The 15,952-nt window shown below is 35.5% G+C and overlaps 1 protein-coding gene and 1 pseudogene across 1 annotated transcript; both read left to right on the top strand.

Annotated features, from left to right (window-relative positions):
* The first annotated feature begins 2,048 nt into the window (after positions 1 to 2,048).
* Positions 2,049 to 8,945, top strand: LOC122602162 (3-hydroxy-3-methylglutaryl coenzyme A reductase 1-like). Its single transcript, XM_043774887.1, has 4 exons — positions 2,049 to 3,068; positions 6,843 to 7,024; positions 7,163 to 7,509; positions 8,371 to 8,945. The coding sequence occupies exons 1-4, from the start codon at positions 2,191 to 2,193 to the stop codon at positions 8,611 to 8,613; spliced, it is 1,650 nt and encodes a 549-aa protein (XP_043630822.1). The 5' UTR covers positions 2,049 to 2,190; the 3' UTR covers positions 8,614 to 8,945.
* Positions 8,946 to 11,585: 2,640 nt separating this feature from the next.
* LOC122590820 lies at positions 11,586 to 12,919 on the top strand (annotated as a pseudogene).
* The last annotated feature ends 3,033 nt before the right edge of the window (positions 12,920 to 15,952 follow it).

Raw genomic sequence — 15,952 nt, 5'->3', positions numbered from 1 at the left:
TTTTGATAAACAGTGTCTTTCATCTTTTCAGACTTTGTTATTCCTTTAATAATGTCAGGCTAGTTGGCTGAATACTTGTTTGGATCGATGTGATCATGTAGACGTTTATGTTTTACTTTGTTAGAATTTGTTGGAGTGTGTTATACTGTTTATCGTAGATCCATGTTTTACTAGTTCTTCACATTATTATCCGTTTTATATCTGAATATATTAGTTTAATTCTGATGGTTGTCTATGGTCATACACTAGGACTAATATGCTAGGATGGAAAACACTAGTTGGTCTATAACTAGTTGTAAAAGGCTATTCACTTGTAATCGAGGGATCAAAAACCATAGTAATTAGGATGAATAGAACATGATGCTTAACAATGTCAGACACGATCATTTGACTTGAAAACGAGCACTATGGTCACCGGAGATAATTATTATATGGTCATGGCTTAAGAGCCGGGTAACTAAAAGATGAATTAGTAACACAAACTTTAGGTCATTAATGCTTAAACAATGAATCTAACGAGAATTTGTTTATAGGTTAGTGTGAGTCTAACGACAACACTAGTAATTAAGCAAAGTGAATCTAACAAGAATCTGAGCTGTGATTAAGTTTCCAACAGTCTAGCAAACGGATAGAATAGTATTCGGCCGTATCATGAAATCGGAGATGCCAAACAAGTATTTTAATTTAATTACTGTTATTAGGTTTTCCAATTATTTACGTTGTTTCTTTAAAAACGGTCTGCCCCGGTAATACTGGATATTTACTTTTCAGTATTAGTTTATTAGGAAATCGTGACAAAGCCCCAAAACAATTACATATATTACTAGATTAGATAGCGTTAAGCGTCCCTGTGAACGATCCTGTAGCTTATCACTAGACTATACTACACTGTCCGGGTTCTCTGCCCGTTAATGGTGTGTTTTCAGATAGTTACTTGTACAACATTTTATAAATTTAAAGATATAAATAAAAAACACCATCATCCGTTCATCTGGGGAGGCGTCGATCCATTTTGACTTAAACGAGGACCAGTGTGATCAGGAAGAAGAAGGTGGGAACGACGTTGATGCACCACCACAACCTGCTAGACCCGTGCCGCCCCGACGTAGAAAGTACGGGAGGAGGAGATGACACGTATGGTCCAAAGTTAACAGCGACATAACAATTTGGACCTCGTCATCAGGTCACACAATCACCTCACCGGGCTGATGTTGGGGATGGTATTGGCGCTGAAATACGAGATTTGTGCGAGATACGGATGGCCGATGTCCTAGTTTATATGTTTAAATTGTTTATGTTTAAGTTATTTATGTGTTTTAATAAAAGTTTATGTTTTTTAGTTGTATTTTTAATTTATTAAATAAAAGTTTTAATTATTAGTTGATTAAAAATAAATAGATCATAAATTAAATAAAAAAAAAAGGTGGGGAAGGGCAGGGAGGGGCGGGGAAGTATTCCTTGCAATTAGGGAACAAGCACCACCTATTGAAAAATAGAGAGGGCGGGGAATATAGTAAGGTAATCCCCTCACATTTAGGGAACACTTCTTACAACAATATTTTCTATCAAGCAATAATACAATTGAGATATCTCGAACTTTGTGTATAGAGAAGCATTCTTTCACAATTGAATTTTGAAGTAATGGTCAACCATGTACAAAAGAAAAGTATATTAATCATACAGAGATTAAACATGTCATTGTGAATCAATGTTAGCTTTATTAACCGACTATAACCGGTAAACCGGTCAACTTTGGGTCAACCATGTTAAAAAAAAGGTTTGTGGGTAAAACTCATCAATAAAAAAATATAATGACAACCGTGTACAAATGAAAAAATATGTTGGTCTTTCCGTTCGAACCGCTCTATTCAGTTTAAAAAATCCAAAATAAACCAATCGATTCGATTAGGTTTTTGAATATTTTGGTTCAAAGTTTTTCAGTTTTTCTCGATTTTTTATTTTTCAGTTTGGTTTTTCCGTCCTAATCGATACAATCGTCGACATTCGAGAATGTCAAAACAATAAACACCTGCTCCCCATATAACACCAAAACTAAAGTCAAGAACAAAAATTTCAATACTCGAACGCGTAAACATCATTACCGTACAATGCTTCATCCACGTCACCCCCATAAACACGAATACATATATATAGACACAAATCCACCGCCGACTTCCCTGAACCACCATCATGGATAACCGCCCTCCAAAACCACCATCATTCCGTGACCGGAAACCCATTTCCACCTTAGAATCACCACCAATTCCCAAACCTTCCGACGCATTACCATTACCTTTGTATCTAACAAACGCTATATTCTTCACTCTGTTTTTTTCCATCTCTTATTTCCTTCTTCACCGGTGGCGTGAGAAAATCCGGTCATCTACACCACTCCACGTCATCACATTTACAGAATTAACCGCCATTATTTCGTTAATAGCTTCTTTTATATATCTTTTAGGGTTTTTCGGTGTCGATTTTGTCCAATCCCAAAACGAAGTCGTGGACCATTCGGTACCCAGTTCAAAACCCGCCTCTAAAACCATGAATCATGATCTGGGTATTGATCAAAATTTGACCTTGACTAAAAATGATGAAGATATTGTGAAATTGGTTGTTTCTGGGGCGATTTCGTCGTATTCTCTTGAGAAGAAGCTGGGAGACTGTCGACGAGCTGCTGCGATTCGTCGTGAGGCGTTGGAAAGGAAGACGAGGAGGTCGTTGAGTGAGTTGCCTTTAGATGGGTTTGATTATGAGAGTATATTAGGACAGTGTTGTGAAATGCCAATTGGTTATGTGCAGTTGCCTGTTGGGGTTGCTGGACCTTTGTTGTTGAATGGTGATGAGTTTATGGTGCCAATGGCGACCACTGAAGGATGTTTGGTTGCGAGTACTAATAGAGGTTGTAAAGCTATACATTTGTCGGGTGGAGCTACTGCAGTTTTGTTGAAAGATGGGATGACTAGAGCTCCTGTTGTTAGGTTTGGTAGTGTTGCTAGAGCGGCGAGTCTTAAATTTTTTTTGGAAGATCCGATTAACTTTGATACGTTGAGCATCGTTTTCAATAAGTAAGATTCTTTTGTTGATGTTATTGTTTTTATCTTGTTAAGATAGGTAATGATTGCTTAGTCAATATTAATAAGTACAATTCTCCTAAATGTTGATAAACACACATGTATTTAAAATTACAAGGACGGATCAGGATTATGCTCATTTTAATGTGAAAAATATTCCCTTAGTTTTGCTAAGTTTAGGTTTGGAAACATGTATATTTGATCATCTAAGGACTGTAAGTTTGTAATAACATTATTGGGTTTGCTCTAGCTATAGTTTTCTGTTACGATCCTAAATCGGCCAAGTATGGGATTGGTTGATGGTTTATAAGCCTAGGTGTCCCCTCTTTCTTTGAGATAGTTTTTGGGAGTAAGTTCTACACCTAGCTTATTGTTATGATCCGTCATCGGCCAACTATGGGTTTGGTTGGTGGTTTATAAGCCTAGGTATCCTTTCCTCCTTTGAACTAGCTTTTGGGATGAGTCCTATACCTAGCTTATGGCTTAATGCGAGCCTATTATGGGATGAGTTAGTATCAATTGGTATTCGAGCCATCCCTACCTTTCGAGGTTCCAACACTCGGAGTGGTGGCCTATGGAGTGGTGGCTTGGACCGAAAAAATAAGGGTGTCAACCGTGACCAACGAGCTCGGAATGATGGCCTATGGAGTGGTGGCTTGGACCCAAGAGAAGAAGGGTGCCAATTATGATCAACATAGCCTTGACCAACAAGGACGTTGGCTCTTAAAAGGGTGGGTATTGTTACGATTCTACATCGCCAAGTATTGGACTGGTTGGTGGTTTATAAGTCTTGGGGTTTGTAAGCCTAGGTGTCCCCTCCTTCTTTGAGCTAGCTTTCAGGAGTGAGTTCTACAGGCTTGTTGTGGGAAGGGTTCGTATCATTTTTCTTTAGTATAAATATTTCGCTATTAGTTATTTATTACCATGATAAGGAGGAAATGACAAAAGTTACATGTATATACTTCTTGACTTGTTAACTATTATGTGTATAATTTTGACATTAATGTCTATTCTCTATATCTCCAGTGCTAGGTCGCTTTTATGCACCCTTAGGTGACATTTCTTTTTTTACTTTGTTCTATAAACTCACGTCCTTCGGAAAGGGGTGCTCATCTATGGGCAGGTAAGGATGACTAATCTCCAATGGTAAGGGCTGGTACGGGCATCTAAGGGCTGATCTCCTAAGGGTGCACTAGAGATAGTCTTAGGTAATGGAACATTTCCAATGGCAGGTTATGATTTAATGCTAAATTTTGTTTGATTTTGTCACATGTTTTCACTTTAGTTTTGATACGTTATGCATGGTTTTCAATATGGAAGTATGTAAGATCCTTTGTTATGCTTCCTGTTTGGACTTGTTAAGATAGGAAATGATTAAGTATATTTATTATTAACATGAACTATTATTCAAGATATTGCCAAACTAGCTATACTTTCTTTCAGAGGTTCGAGGTTGAACTTCCAAGAACAGATTAGGATGATTCGTAAATAAAAATGCCTTAAGTTCCAATCCGTTTAGGTTTGAAAACATATATATTTGATGCTTTAAGGACTAACTACAGAATATTAGGGCTTTCTTTGGTCTAGTAATATTCGAGGTAACCTTATTGAAGCCTAATTGTGGATAAGTTTGTAAAGATGTGGGAAATATGTTCTTCAAAAAGTTATTTATTACTCTTAGAATACACCAAGGCCCAATCCATGATGTGTTATGGGCCCGTAGGGTTTTTAGCAACTAGGGTTATGTGTATAAATAGATGTACATTGTACAATTGTAAAATACAACATCTAAATCATTTACCTTCATACTTTGCCCCAAGCCGTTGCCTCCCTTTCCTCAAGAGAGTGCTATCTTACTTGCTAATTTAGGGCTTTGTCATGGTACATCTTTTTGTGGCAAACATGTCAGATGCAGATATTTTGGTTTTCTCTGGTGTTTCGCAGGTCGTGGGCTGCCTGAGTTAGGTCCTCAATGGCGACACAATTGCACATTGTGGTGGGGTCACCGTGTCAAAAACGCCACACAGTACAGGTTGGTGATTGTAGGGGCGTAGTGGATTTGTCCAACATAAAAGGCATATACATATATAGAAAACATACAAACCAATGTCTCAACAAGACCCTATGAGTAACAATTCTAAGGTGGGGCCTTGTTGAGACATTATTTTGTATGTTTTGTATTTATGTATACGCCTTTTTGGTTGGCCAATCCCCTACGCCGCAACAATTGCTCGTCGGTACTGTGGCGGTGCCTTTAACGTCAGTGACCTCGCCAACACCACATGAATTGTGCTTGCTACTGAAGGCCTAGTTCTGGTAGCGAACGACTGGTGACACCTTAGAAAAGTCATCTGTAATCTATGTAATCTGTCTTTAGATGTACCACGACAAAGCCCTAAATGGGCATTATAAGATGTCACTGTCATGAGGAGAAGGATGCGGCGGCTGGAAGGGTAACCTGAGCCTTAGGGGAAAGCGTGTTTAACAGGCAAAAGGTGACAGTTTTAGATGCAACATCTATGTCTGAGGGTGAAGATGTGTAATGGTGAGTACCGCATGCCAATTTTGTTTTATGTTTAATAATTAGTGGTAAGATAATGAAGTATACAAATTTAATTCTATTGGGGGAACCCATTGTAGCAAGTGAACCGATCTTTCTCTCTGGTTATTAATTGTATATTTTTTGCCATATATATATATACATATAAACTTAGTGTAAGATTTTGATATTGATGTCTATTGGCTATTTCCAGTGGTAGTATATGATGTAATGCTTACTTTGTTACATTGTGACACATATTTATACTTTATTTATTGCTTGATTGTTTTGTTTGCATACCAATGTTTTTATCACCTTATTGAGAAATATAGCCAGAGAAGCCTGTATTTCCTTTTAGAACTTTTAACCTTAGATTTCAATTACTAAAGAGTAAAGACAAATTGCGACTAAGACTATGAAAACCCCCTACAGTTCAACTAAATTCAGGTTCTAAAACGAGTGTATTAGATGCTTAACGGACTGTAACTACGTTAGATCAGAGCTTGCTTTTGGCTCAACTGGCTGTAGTAATGCTTATGGAAGTTTTCAGGTAAGTATCGATCATTATGATGAGGAAAGATAAATAAGTCTTCATGTGTAACTTTTGGACTTACACGGTTATCGATTTTAATAAGTTCCCTTATTAGTTATTGGTGTTTTGGTCTTTTTAAGATCGAAAGTTATATGCAGTTATTAATAACAAGATTAGTTGTTTGATTGCTGTAAAACAAGCCTGCATTCTCTTTTAGAAGTTTTGAAACATGAAGTTCCGTTCTAAAGACAGCTTACCATCATGTGCAAAGTAGTGTCAAAACCCTACTTTAGTTCCACAAGTTTAGGTTCGAAAATTAGGTCAGGTTGTTGCTGTAAATTATGATTCAACTGGATATAGTTTTTCCTTTAATAGAATCTTCTGCAAATAGTCATGACTCATGAATAGCATGATGTGGAGTAAATGACAGAAATTTAATCGTGTGTACTTTTCAGTTTTCAGCCTGGTAGTGACATTTACCCTGTCTGATTTGGGAATGAGTTGTTTTAATTGGTTTGTATATGATTTATCAATTGCTTTGTTTCGTTGCATTACATGTCTAGTTTAAGTCAGTGCTTGATTAGTATGTTTTAATGTTTTCAGATGTGTACTGTTCCTGGTAGGGATAATATAGACCTAGGTTTTGAGTGTATTGAACTATTGATTGATGACCAAGATATGTGTTCCATTTTCTCAGATCGAGCAGATTTGCCAGGCTTCAAAATATTAAATGCGCAATTGCTGGGAAAAATCTATATATCAGATTTACTTGCAGCACAGGTGATGCCATGGGGATGAACATGGTGTCGAAGGGTGTCCAAAATGTTTTAGATTTTCTTCAAGTTGATTTTCCAGACATGGATATGATTGGTATTTCTGGTGAGTCTGAAGTTCGAGTAATCTAATAAAATGGCATATGTTAGACTATTAGCAGTTGTGCATCTTGCAGGAAGAATAGAAGTTTTTGATAATCTGACGATTGAATCATGTTGTGACATGTGTTTCTTGATTGCACAGGAAACTTTTGCGCAGATAAAAAACCCGCTGCTGTAAATTGGATTGAAGGGCGTGGAAAATCAGTCGTCTGTGAGGCAGTGATCACTGAGGATGTTGTGAAGAAGGTGTTAAAAACCACAGTGTCTGCTCTTGTTGAGCTTAACATGCTTAAAAATCTTGCTGGTTCAGCTATTGCTGGTTCTCTTGGAGGCTTCAATGCTCATGCTGCTAATATTGTTTCAGCAGTCTTCATAGCCACTGGTCAGGACCCGGCCCAAAACATTGAGAGTTCTCACTGCATAACAATGATGGAAGCTGTCAATGGTGGAAAAGATCTCCATGTCTCTGTTACCATGCCTTCCATTGAGGTACTCAGTATTCTACAAGCTGTTCATTATTATCAGTACACGTCTTTTGATTTAAAATGCTTCTTATCAACTAAAGGTGGTGACTTGGGAGGCTCGTATGAGCTGGGTATGGGTCAAGATATGTAATTGTTGCTGCAGGTTGTGTTGGCATGCAATGATTTTTGTCCAAAATCTAAACTCTAAAAATATACGAGTAATTAGTTTGTCAATTATGATACAAATGCTATAAGTATTTATTGATAATATCATATTGTGAATAGACCCATTGATGCATCAAAAGTGCACTTTTGGCAACTTTCAACCCGTTTTGCCCATTTGACCTATTTTCATATAATAATATCTTAATTTTATCAAAGATACATGGGTCAAAATTGTCATCTGTAGTGTCACCAGATAATTATAATGTGAAGCCTCGAACTTCATAGTGGTTTACTGGATCCTGGGTTTTCACGTGTAGAATTATCTTATCATGAATTCATTAGATGTTACCATGTACCCTTTATATCCCGTGAAACAACTTGCAACACTTGATTAAACACAGGGTTCTACTAAAGCGTTGTGTCTAACAAGAACATATCATAAAGTTGAAACATTGTTACTTTCTTGCTTGATAATTCTCCTATTGGAACATATAAGTAACTATAAAGATTAAAATATTCCCTCCGTGGCTCCATCTTATGAATAGCTAGTTGCAATATTGGCATTTAAACAAGTGTTTTAACTGTTTTGTTCTTTGGGAATCACTTGACATTTGAAAATATGACCAGATAGAGAGTTATTCAGAAAAGAAAATCGTGCAGTTTTTATGTGACGAAGGGAATGCGTATAATGTCTGATAGGTAAGTTTTGGACTTTCTGTAGGTAGGTACAGTGGGAGGTGGGACCCAACTAGCATCTCAATCTGCTTGCTTGAACCTACTAGGAGTTAAGGGTGGAAACAAAGAGTCACCAGGGTCAAATGCGAGGCTGTTGGCAACAGTAGTAGCAGGTTCAGTGTTGGCTGGTGAACTGTCTTTGATGTCTGCCATTTCAGCAGGGCAGCTTGTTAAGAGCCATATGAAATATAACAGATCAAGTCGGGATATGGCAGCAAATGCGTCTTAGTTGAGTAAATAAATGTCAGTAAATTAAAGTAGTTGTAACAGACATAACCATGTGATCTCTCGAGCCATACTAACCACTTTCCCCTCACAATCATATTTCTTTGGTCGATTTTCAACCATTGTCCACGAAATGTGTGTTTGTTCTTAGTTCCGGTTGTATTTGTTTCGGGGAATGTAATTTCAGATAGAATAATGAGGGTGTCATTCTTGCTCCGCTTTTTTGATTTGTGTAGCGCAATATGGACAATTGCAGATTATGAGGTATGTACGAATTGGATGTTACAAATGTATCAACATCAGACGATTAACTTGTTATGAACCTAAGTTTGTCCATTAGTTTTTTCATTTATGTTATATGCTCGTTGTGTTTTACCAAATTAATGTAGTAATCAATGATAACATTTTTGGGTTGGAAACAAGCCGAATAGTTTTTATATGGCATTATGGCGTCTACGAAGGATCAATAGACATGAGATGTCAGCTAGTACCGGATTTAGTCAACCTTGGCTCCTAAGAGTCAACCTGAGCTTGTATGCTTTGAGCTAGTGGTCTACAAAAACTGGTTTTTATTCAACCCGACCCGGTTTTCTGGTCAACGGGACAAACCGGGTTTGATCCAAGCCGAACCGGTTTGTAAGTTGTAACCGATTTTGGGTCAAACTTTGACCGGGTATTGACCAGGTTTGACCGATTTTTTTACCAAAAACCGAACCTGACCCGATCTCAACCCGATAAATAAACCGAAAACCCAAACCGGTTAGTAACCACCGGGTTGGGTCAAAACCGGGTGTTCACCAGGTTCGGCTACGGGTTGACTTTCGGTTTCGGTTTTTCTTTACACACCTACTTTGAGCGTTTGTTAGACTTAACTTGAGTTTGTTAGACTTAACTTGAATTGATAGCAGGACAAGTCTTCATAATGCAAGCTAGATTGAAGATCTACGAGTATATTAGAAGATCAAATATATAAATGTAGTTCTCTGTGTTTTTATACGCCGTTGCCACCACCATTCCACCGTCACATTGCGTGGGCATGCGATATCGCTTATTTTACACATATTTATTTTACCTAATATCATTTCTTATATGTATGGGATTATTCTTATTTTTATTGGATTTTGATATTTAAGACATAATTTTGTTGAATTGTAGGATCATATGATATGCTATTAGAAAAGTTCCAAATTGAGGTGATTTAAAGAAAAACAATGGAAGAAACAAAATTTAAGAGAACATGGTCTTATGCTTACACTATTGTGAATTGTGATTACAAGTCGAGTTAGCTATTCAAGAATTAATGGATATGGAATGTGGGTAGGATGTACCTACGTGCGGGGAAGCTTAAAAAAGAGCAGAAGTTATTTTGGTTTTGAAATTTAATTTGGGCTCCCTCACACAAGCCAAATTTCTCGTTAATTATGGTTTTCGGTAAAAAGGCCACAAGCCCCAATCGACTTAGACATACAAAAAAACTATTATTGAGGAGCCTTACTACGAGGGATTTGGCAGAGAGTTGGGTAAGTTGGTGAGAGGAGCCGCAAGAGACAAAAACGCTAAAAAGGTTTGGTTTTTTTTTATTTTTTATTTTTTTATTTTTTATATTTTTTTACCTTTGTTCGTCAACTGCAAGCAGCCAGCCATCAATCAATCTGTTCTATCCTTTACTTATTTTATTATTATTACTCTTAATGTTATCAGTTGTTAGACTATATTATCGTACGATTATTATTATGGATTCTTTTCTATCATTAATTGTTACTGTTATTGCTGTTATTTGTCTAGCCGTAGCTAATTTTCTTTACAACTACTTGGATGATATGAGTGTGTCATAGAGTTGTCACTTTGTTACTTATGATTGTTGAACACGGTTTTTACGTTTAATCTATGATCCATGTACATCTCAAATCTGATATCCTATATATATATATATATAGGGAAGCAATCAAATAAGAACAATTTTAAAATAAGAACGGTGAGAACACTTAAAAAACATCATTTTGATGCATTAAAAGTCCATAAAACTAACATAGTGCTTAACTAATTATCATTATTTAAGTGTTTAACAACACATTGATCCGTCAAAAGTGAAAAAATCACATTTTTTGTTGGATGCATCATTTTGATGAATATGCATCCAAGATGGATGCACAAAACAAAAAACGTGATTTTCTCGATTTTAACAGATCAATGTGTTGTTAAACACTTAAATAATGATAATTAGTTAAGCACTATGTTAGTTTTATGGACTTTTAATGCATCAAAATAATGTCTTTTTAAGTGTTCTCACCGTTCTTATTATATATATATATATATATATATCTTTTAAACAATAGGCTCTTTGTTTTTCCTTTCTAAATTTTTTTTTCCAGGTCGACACTCTCTAATTGAAAACCTATTCGGGTCGAACAGAAAAATGGCTCATACAAAAATCCGGCTACAAACGAACAATGATCACAAGCTCAATCTGGTTTTTCATAACATAGATATATATGAACTTAACAACAACAACAAGGTACCCAATCCCGACATAAGTCGGGCTATGGGAGAGGTATGATGTAGACAGACCTTACTCCTACTCAAAGGTAGAGAGGCTGCTTCCAGATCCACCGGAGTGGAAGGGACCTCCGGCCCAAAAGTGAAAAATAGGGTTAGATCCACCGGAGTAGAAGCCTTAACTGGATAGGGATAATCTCGATCTCAAACTCTCAATCTCAATCCCACTCTTCGGATCACAAATTCAAATCTTAGATCACAAATATATGAACTTAACACATACTCCAAATTCTATGTAACCTCAAACACTGGTGCTTGATTAATGTTGTGCTTTAAACACCTCAGAGTTTACATTACCGATTTGTATGAGAATGTTTATGTTGGGTAATTTATATAAGTTCAAAACATCATCTGTATATATATAGTCTAACTTTGTTTTCAACCGTGTTCGTTTTATTTGCCGACAAGATGATGACAATGATGACATCAACAGAGGAAATGCAGGGTTTAGAGAAGATGTGTGCCTTGGTGGACGCGGCCATACATGAGAAGGACGTGGGTCCAAAGGCTGCTGGGGATGTTTTTAACATATTGGATAACGCGATTAATGAGATTTTTAAGTATAATGCCACCAGCCTTGGCTTTGAAGAGCTTTACAGGTTTCTTTTTTACTTTGAAATACTGTGTACTCTTAGTTATATATATGTACCTTGTTGATTGTTATAACTGCCTTCGTTTTTTTCAATTTGGTTCAGCAAAGCATTCTTCGTGGTGTGGCATAACTTTGGGGAGATGTTATACATTAAAATTGCATCAACAATTACGTTTTACATAAAAGAGATGGCAGCATCAATTGAAGCTTCTGAAGGACCTTTGTTTCTCGAAGAATTGAACAAGAAATGGTTGGAACACAGCAAAGCATTTGAAATGTCAAGGTGCATATTCTTGTGCATGGATAGAAGGTGTACTTACAACACACATAAGGCTCATGTTTTCGAGCTTGGGGTTCAACTATGGGTGGATAACGTCATCCACGGTACTAGAATCCAAATGAAGCTGAAAAATGCACTTTTGGAAATTGTGCAGAGAGAAAGGGATGGTGAATTTGTTTGGGGATTTGATCAAAAGCATTCTGAAAATGTTAATGGATCTCGGTCCCTCTATTTACCAAGAAATGTTTGAGATGCCTCTTCTTGATTTATCAACCAACTTTTACCGAGGGAAATCCCAGCATTTGATTGAATGTTATAAGCGTGGGGATTATCTTAAGAAAGTCGAGAAATGTTTGAATGAAGAGACGGAGAGATTGTCTGACTACTTAGGTGCGAAATGGGTAATTACAAAGACGACACCTTTACTGGAAACGGGAATGGTTGAAAGCCACAAGCCCGGAGCATATAAACATCACCCTGCGTTGGTTGCAAAAAGCATAGCAAAGATAAGAAATGTGCTGGAAAAAGAAATGATTGAAAGTTACATGGCCAGATTAATTAACTCAGGGTTAGTTATTGATGATGGGTGCAATGACTCGTCACATTCAGGAAACAGGTAAGCAACCGGTGCCCGATCCAGAAAGCAGTTTGTACAACGTGTATCGGAAGACAAAGATAAACTTGACAAGGTCATCAACTTTGCATCTAACAATGATATTTCATTCCAAAATGCTCTTAATTCTTTGTTTGAGTACTTCATTAATTTGAATCCTCGGATCTTTGGAATTCATTTCGTTTTTTTGGGGTAACAAACTCGGGAAAGGGGTCAATGAAGATGATCTCAAGATTGTACTTGATAAGGTGATAATGCTTACTATTTAAAGTTAAACTGTTTATGCCGTTTAAAAGCATTATTTTTCTATGCCTAACTTTAAGGCCCGTGCTTATAGGCAGGCCGTCCTCAGGACTTCTTGCCTGTCACGTCAGTATCACATTTCTCAAGACTCTCCTCAGGACACTCACTGCCTATAAGAACAACTTTTTCAAAACTTCTTCACCACATTATTAATTCTTTTAACATTTTTTAATTACTTAGACATAAAATTAAATAACTATTTTTTTGATATTAAAAATCATATTTAGATTAATAAAATCTAAAAAATATAAATAAAAAATAATAATAAATTAATGTTAGGGACTAAATTGATAACTTTTAAAACTCAAGAGTTATTTAATAAATATTCTATACTATAGGGGTAAAAATGAAAATTGCTTATTATATAATATATGTATATATGTGCGTGAGTGCGTCTTCCTCAGCTCCTCCTGCAAACCACAAAGATCAAATACATATATTGACATATATATACACTATTACACCATATATATATGTTTACAAACCAAAAAAAAAAAAAAATGAAAACATCTCTATGGCCCCACCTCTCCTCCGTCCTCCAACTTCTTGGTGGAGAACAAGTTCTAGGACGCATGCAGCCGCAAGGACGATGGGTGTCATTAAGCCTTGGAGCGTCTTGAACCTCGAGGACGCCGCGGGGGACTTCTATAAGCACCGGCCTAACAGTATACCTTGTAAGGATGCTGTCTCTTGAATTGATACAATTAATACCATGACATGCTCAGTCCATTTGGACGCATTTGATATGTTTTGTGTTAGTCGCTTGATCCTGTCATCTTCCTTTTTCTTTTGTCCAGTTTGCAACGACTTACCTGTAATTTTTGAAGGACTTACCATAAACGAAACTTCAATCTGCAAGACCAAAAAGTTGTTCCATATTAGTGTTATACTCCAAATTAACTTCAGCTATGACTTTAATTAGCCTGGTTATTTGTGTGAAATGACTCTCTAGCGAAATCTGGAGATGAAACAACTATGGTTGTTTTACTTTTACTTCCAAGTCTAAGTGTTGCAAGTGAACGATAGGGGTTTGTCCGTTGCTTACCTGTAAAAGGTTAATTTCCAGCAATCGGAAAAGAGTAAGGACCTGCTGGAAGCTGAAAGTTACGACGGCTGGAGATGGTATATATACACATAGAAATATATTAGAAAGATATCTAGATAGTAACAAGATTAAGCTTGAATAATCCATGGGGTTTTAGTAGTTTTGGGTGCATTTCATTCTATATTATTTATATCCAACTAACATTGGAGTATATATTGGACTAATTTAATCTGTTGTCTTTATATTTTCATCTTTTATAATTATAAAAATCAATGTATACTTTTCAAGTTTTAATTATATATCTATACATATTATATATTATATATATATATATTGCGGGTAGAACAGGGAGAAAAAAAGAATGAATTCTCTCGCTTCTGATAGGTTGAAAGTTTTATTTTCTTGTATTCTGATTGGTTGGATTATATTTAGAAACTGTTTTTAAATGCCTTTTGTATATTTGGTAACAATTATATTTAAAGGGAAACTATAGAAAATATATTTAAATTCTAAATTAGCTGGAAATTTTTTAATATAACTTAACATTCATAAACTCATACTTATGTAATAGATCTGTACATTAAAAATTTCAAAAGGCAAATGATATTTTGTTTCTAGCTAACATATTAATCAACTTATATAAACTATTTATTTATCAACAATGATTGATTAATTTCTCCCCACTAAAATAAACATTAAATTAATTAATATCAAATACGTTCTTTTCTGTTCTATGATTATAAAATTAATTAAAAGCCTTTAATCTAATACGGTACATGTGCTTCTAAAATTTATTTAAAGTTGTTTTGCTTAAACTCTATACTCGTGGCATTTCACATTTTAGTGAAATTGGCTTAATCTGATGGTACGTGTGTTTCTAAAAAGATTTTAAAGTTATTTTTGTCTAAACTTTATCCTCGTGACATTTCACACTTTATTAAAATCATATCGAGAGTTGAAGAGTTAGCCCTGATTAATTAATAGTCTTTATCTTATTATTGGCATGAAATGTTTTGTAAAAAAGATCGTATAGAAATAACCCAAGTTATACAATACTTTTACTACTATAAAATATAATATAACTAGATGTCCATTATCAAAAAGCTACAATTCTCTTAAACAAATAATTGAACTTAAAAAAAATACATAATATCATTAACAAACTTAAAACTTTGATTGGCGGGTCGACTTAACAACTTGAAAACTCAGCCTTAACCGATCATGTTGATAGGTTAACAAGTTGAAAATCTCCGATAGTTTCAAGTCGAGTCGGGTATTGTGTTTCAGGTTGAGTCGGGTATTTGTCAGTCTGGTTATTGTCTCTAAACTACTTAATCATACATTTACAACATTTTAACGGAGTAATGTATATATACCCTATACATATACAATAGTTAATATTTGGTAAAACTATTTATGATAAATGTTTCAAATTACAATTATAACTTTTTTTTTTCAATCATAATATTTTAGGATAAGTATCCTGGAATGTAACAAATTTTGGACGAATGTCTATAGTAGGAAATAACTAAAGTTTTGTGTATTGTATGCAAACAACTTTAAAAAATGTTTATTGTAAGTAAGAAAACATACGTGGCAACCATATAGAGGTGCCACTTGTCTGATTTTAATTGGTTGAATACATTTTCTTACATACAATAAACATTATTTTCGAGTTGTTACATACAATACACACAACTTTAGTTATTTCCTACTATAGACATTCGTTCAAAGTTTGTTACATTACAAGATACTTATTTAAACTATAAAAGGTCATAAAACTCTCTTTGTATCTATCAAATCCATTGTATATATACTATAGCTGAAATTGAGCAAGTGTTTAAAGATTATCTTAACCGTATGTTCGCTTTCATACTAAACATCATTTTGCTATATGATAAGACGTATATTTCTTGCAATGTCTCAGGTTATTATGTAACTTCTATCGACCGGG

The sequence above is a fragment of the Erigeron canadensis genome, chromosome 1 (assembly GCF_010389155.1).
Source record: "Erigeron canadensis isolate Cc75 chromosome 1, C_canadensis_v1, whole genome shotgun sequence".
Taxonomy (NCBI): domain Eukaryota; kingdom Viridiplantae; phylum Streptophyta; class Magnoliopsida; order Asterales; family Asteraceae; genus Erigeron; species Erigeron canadensis.
This window is presented reverse-complemented; position numbering and strand designations above follow the sequence as displayed.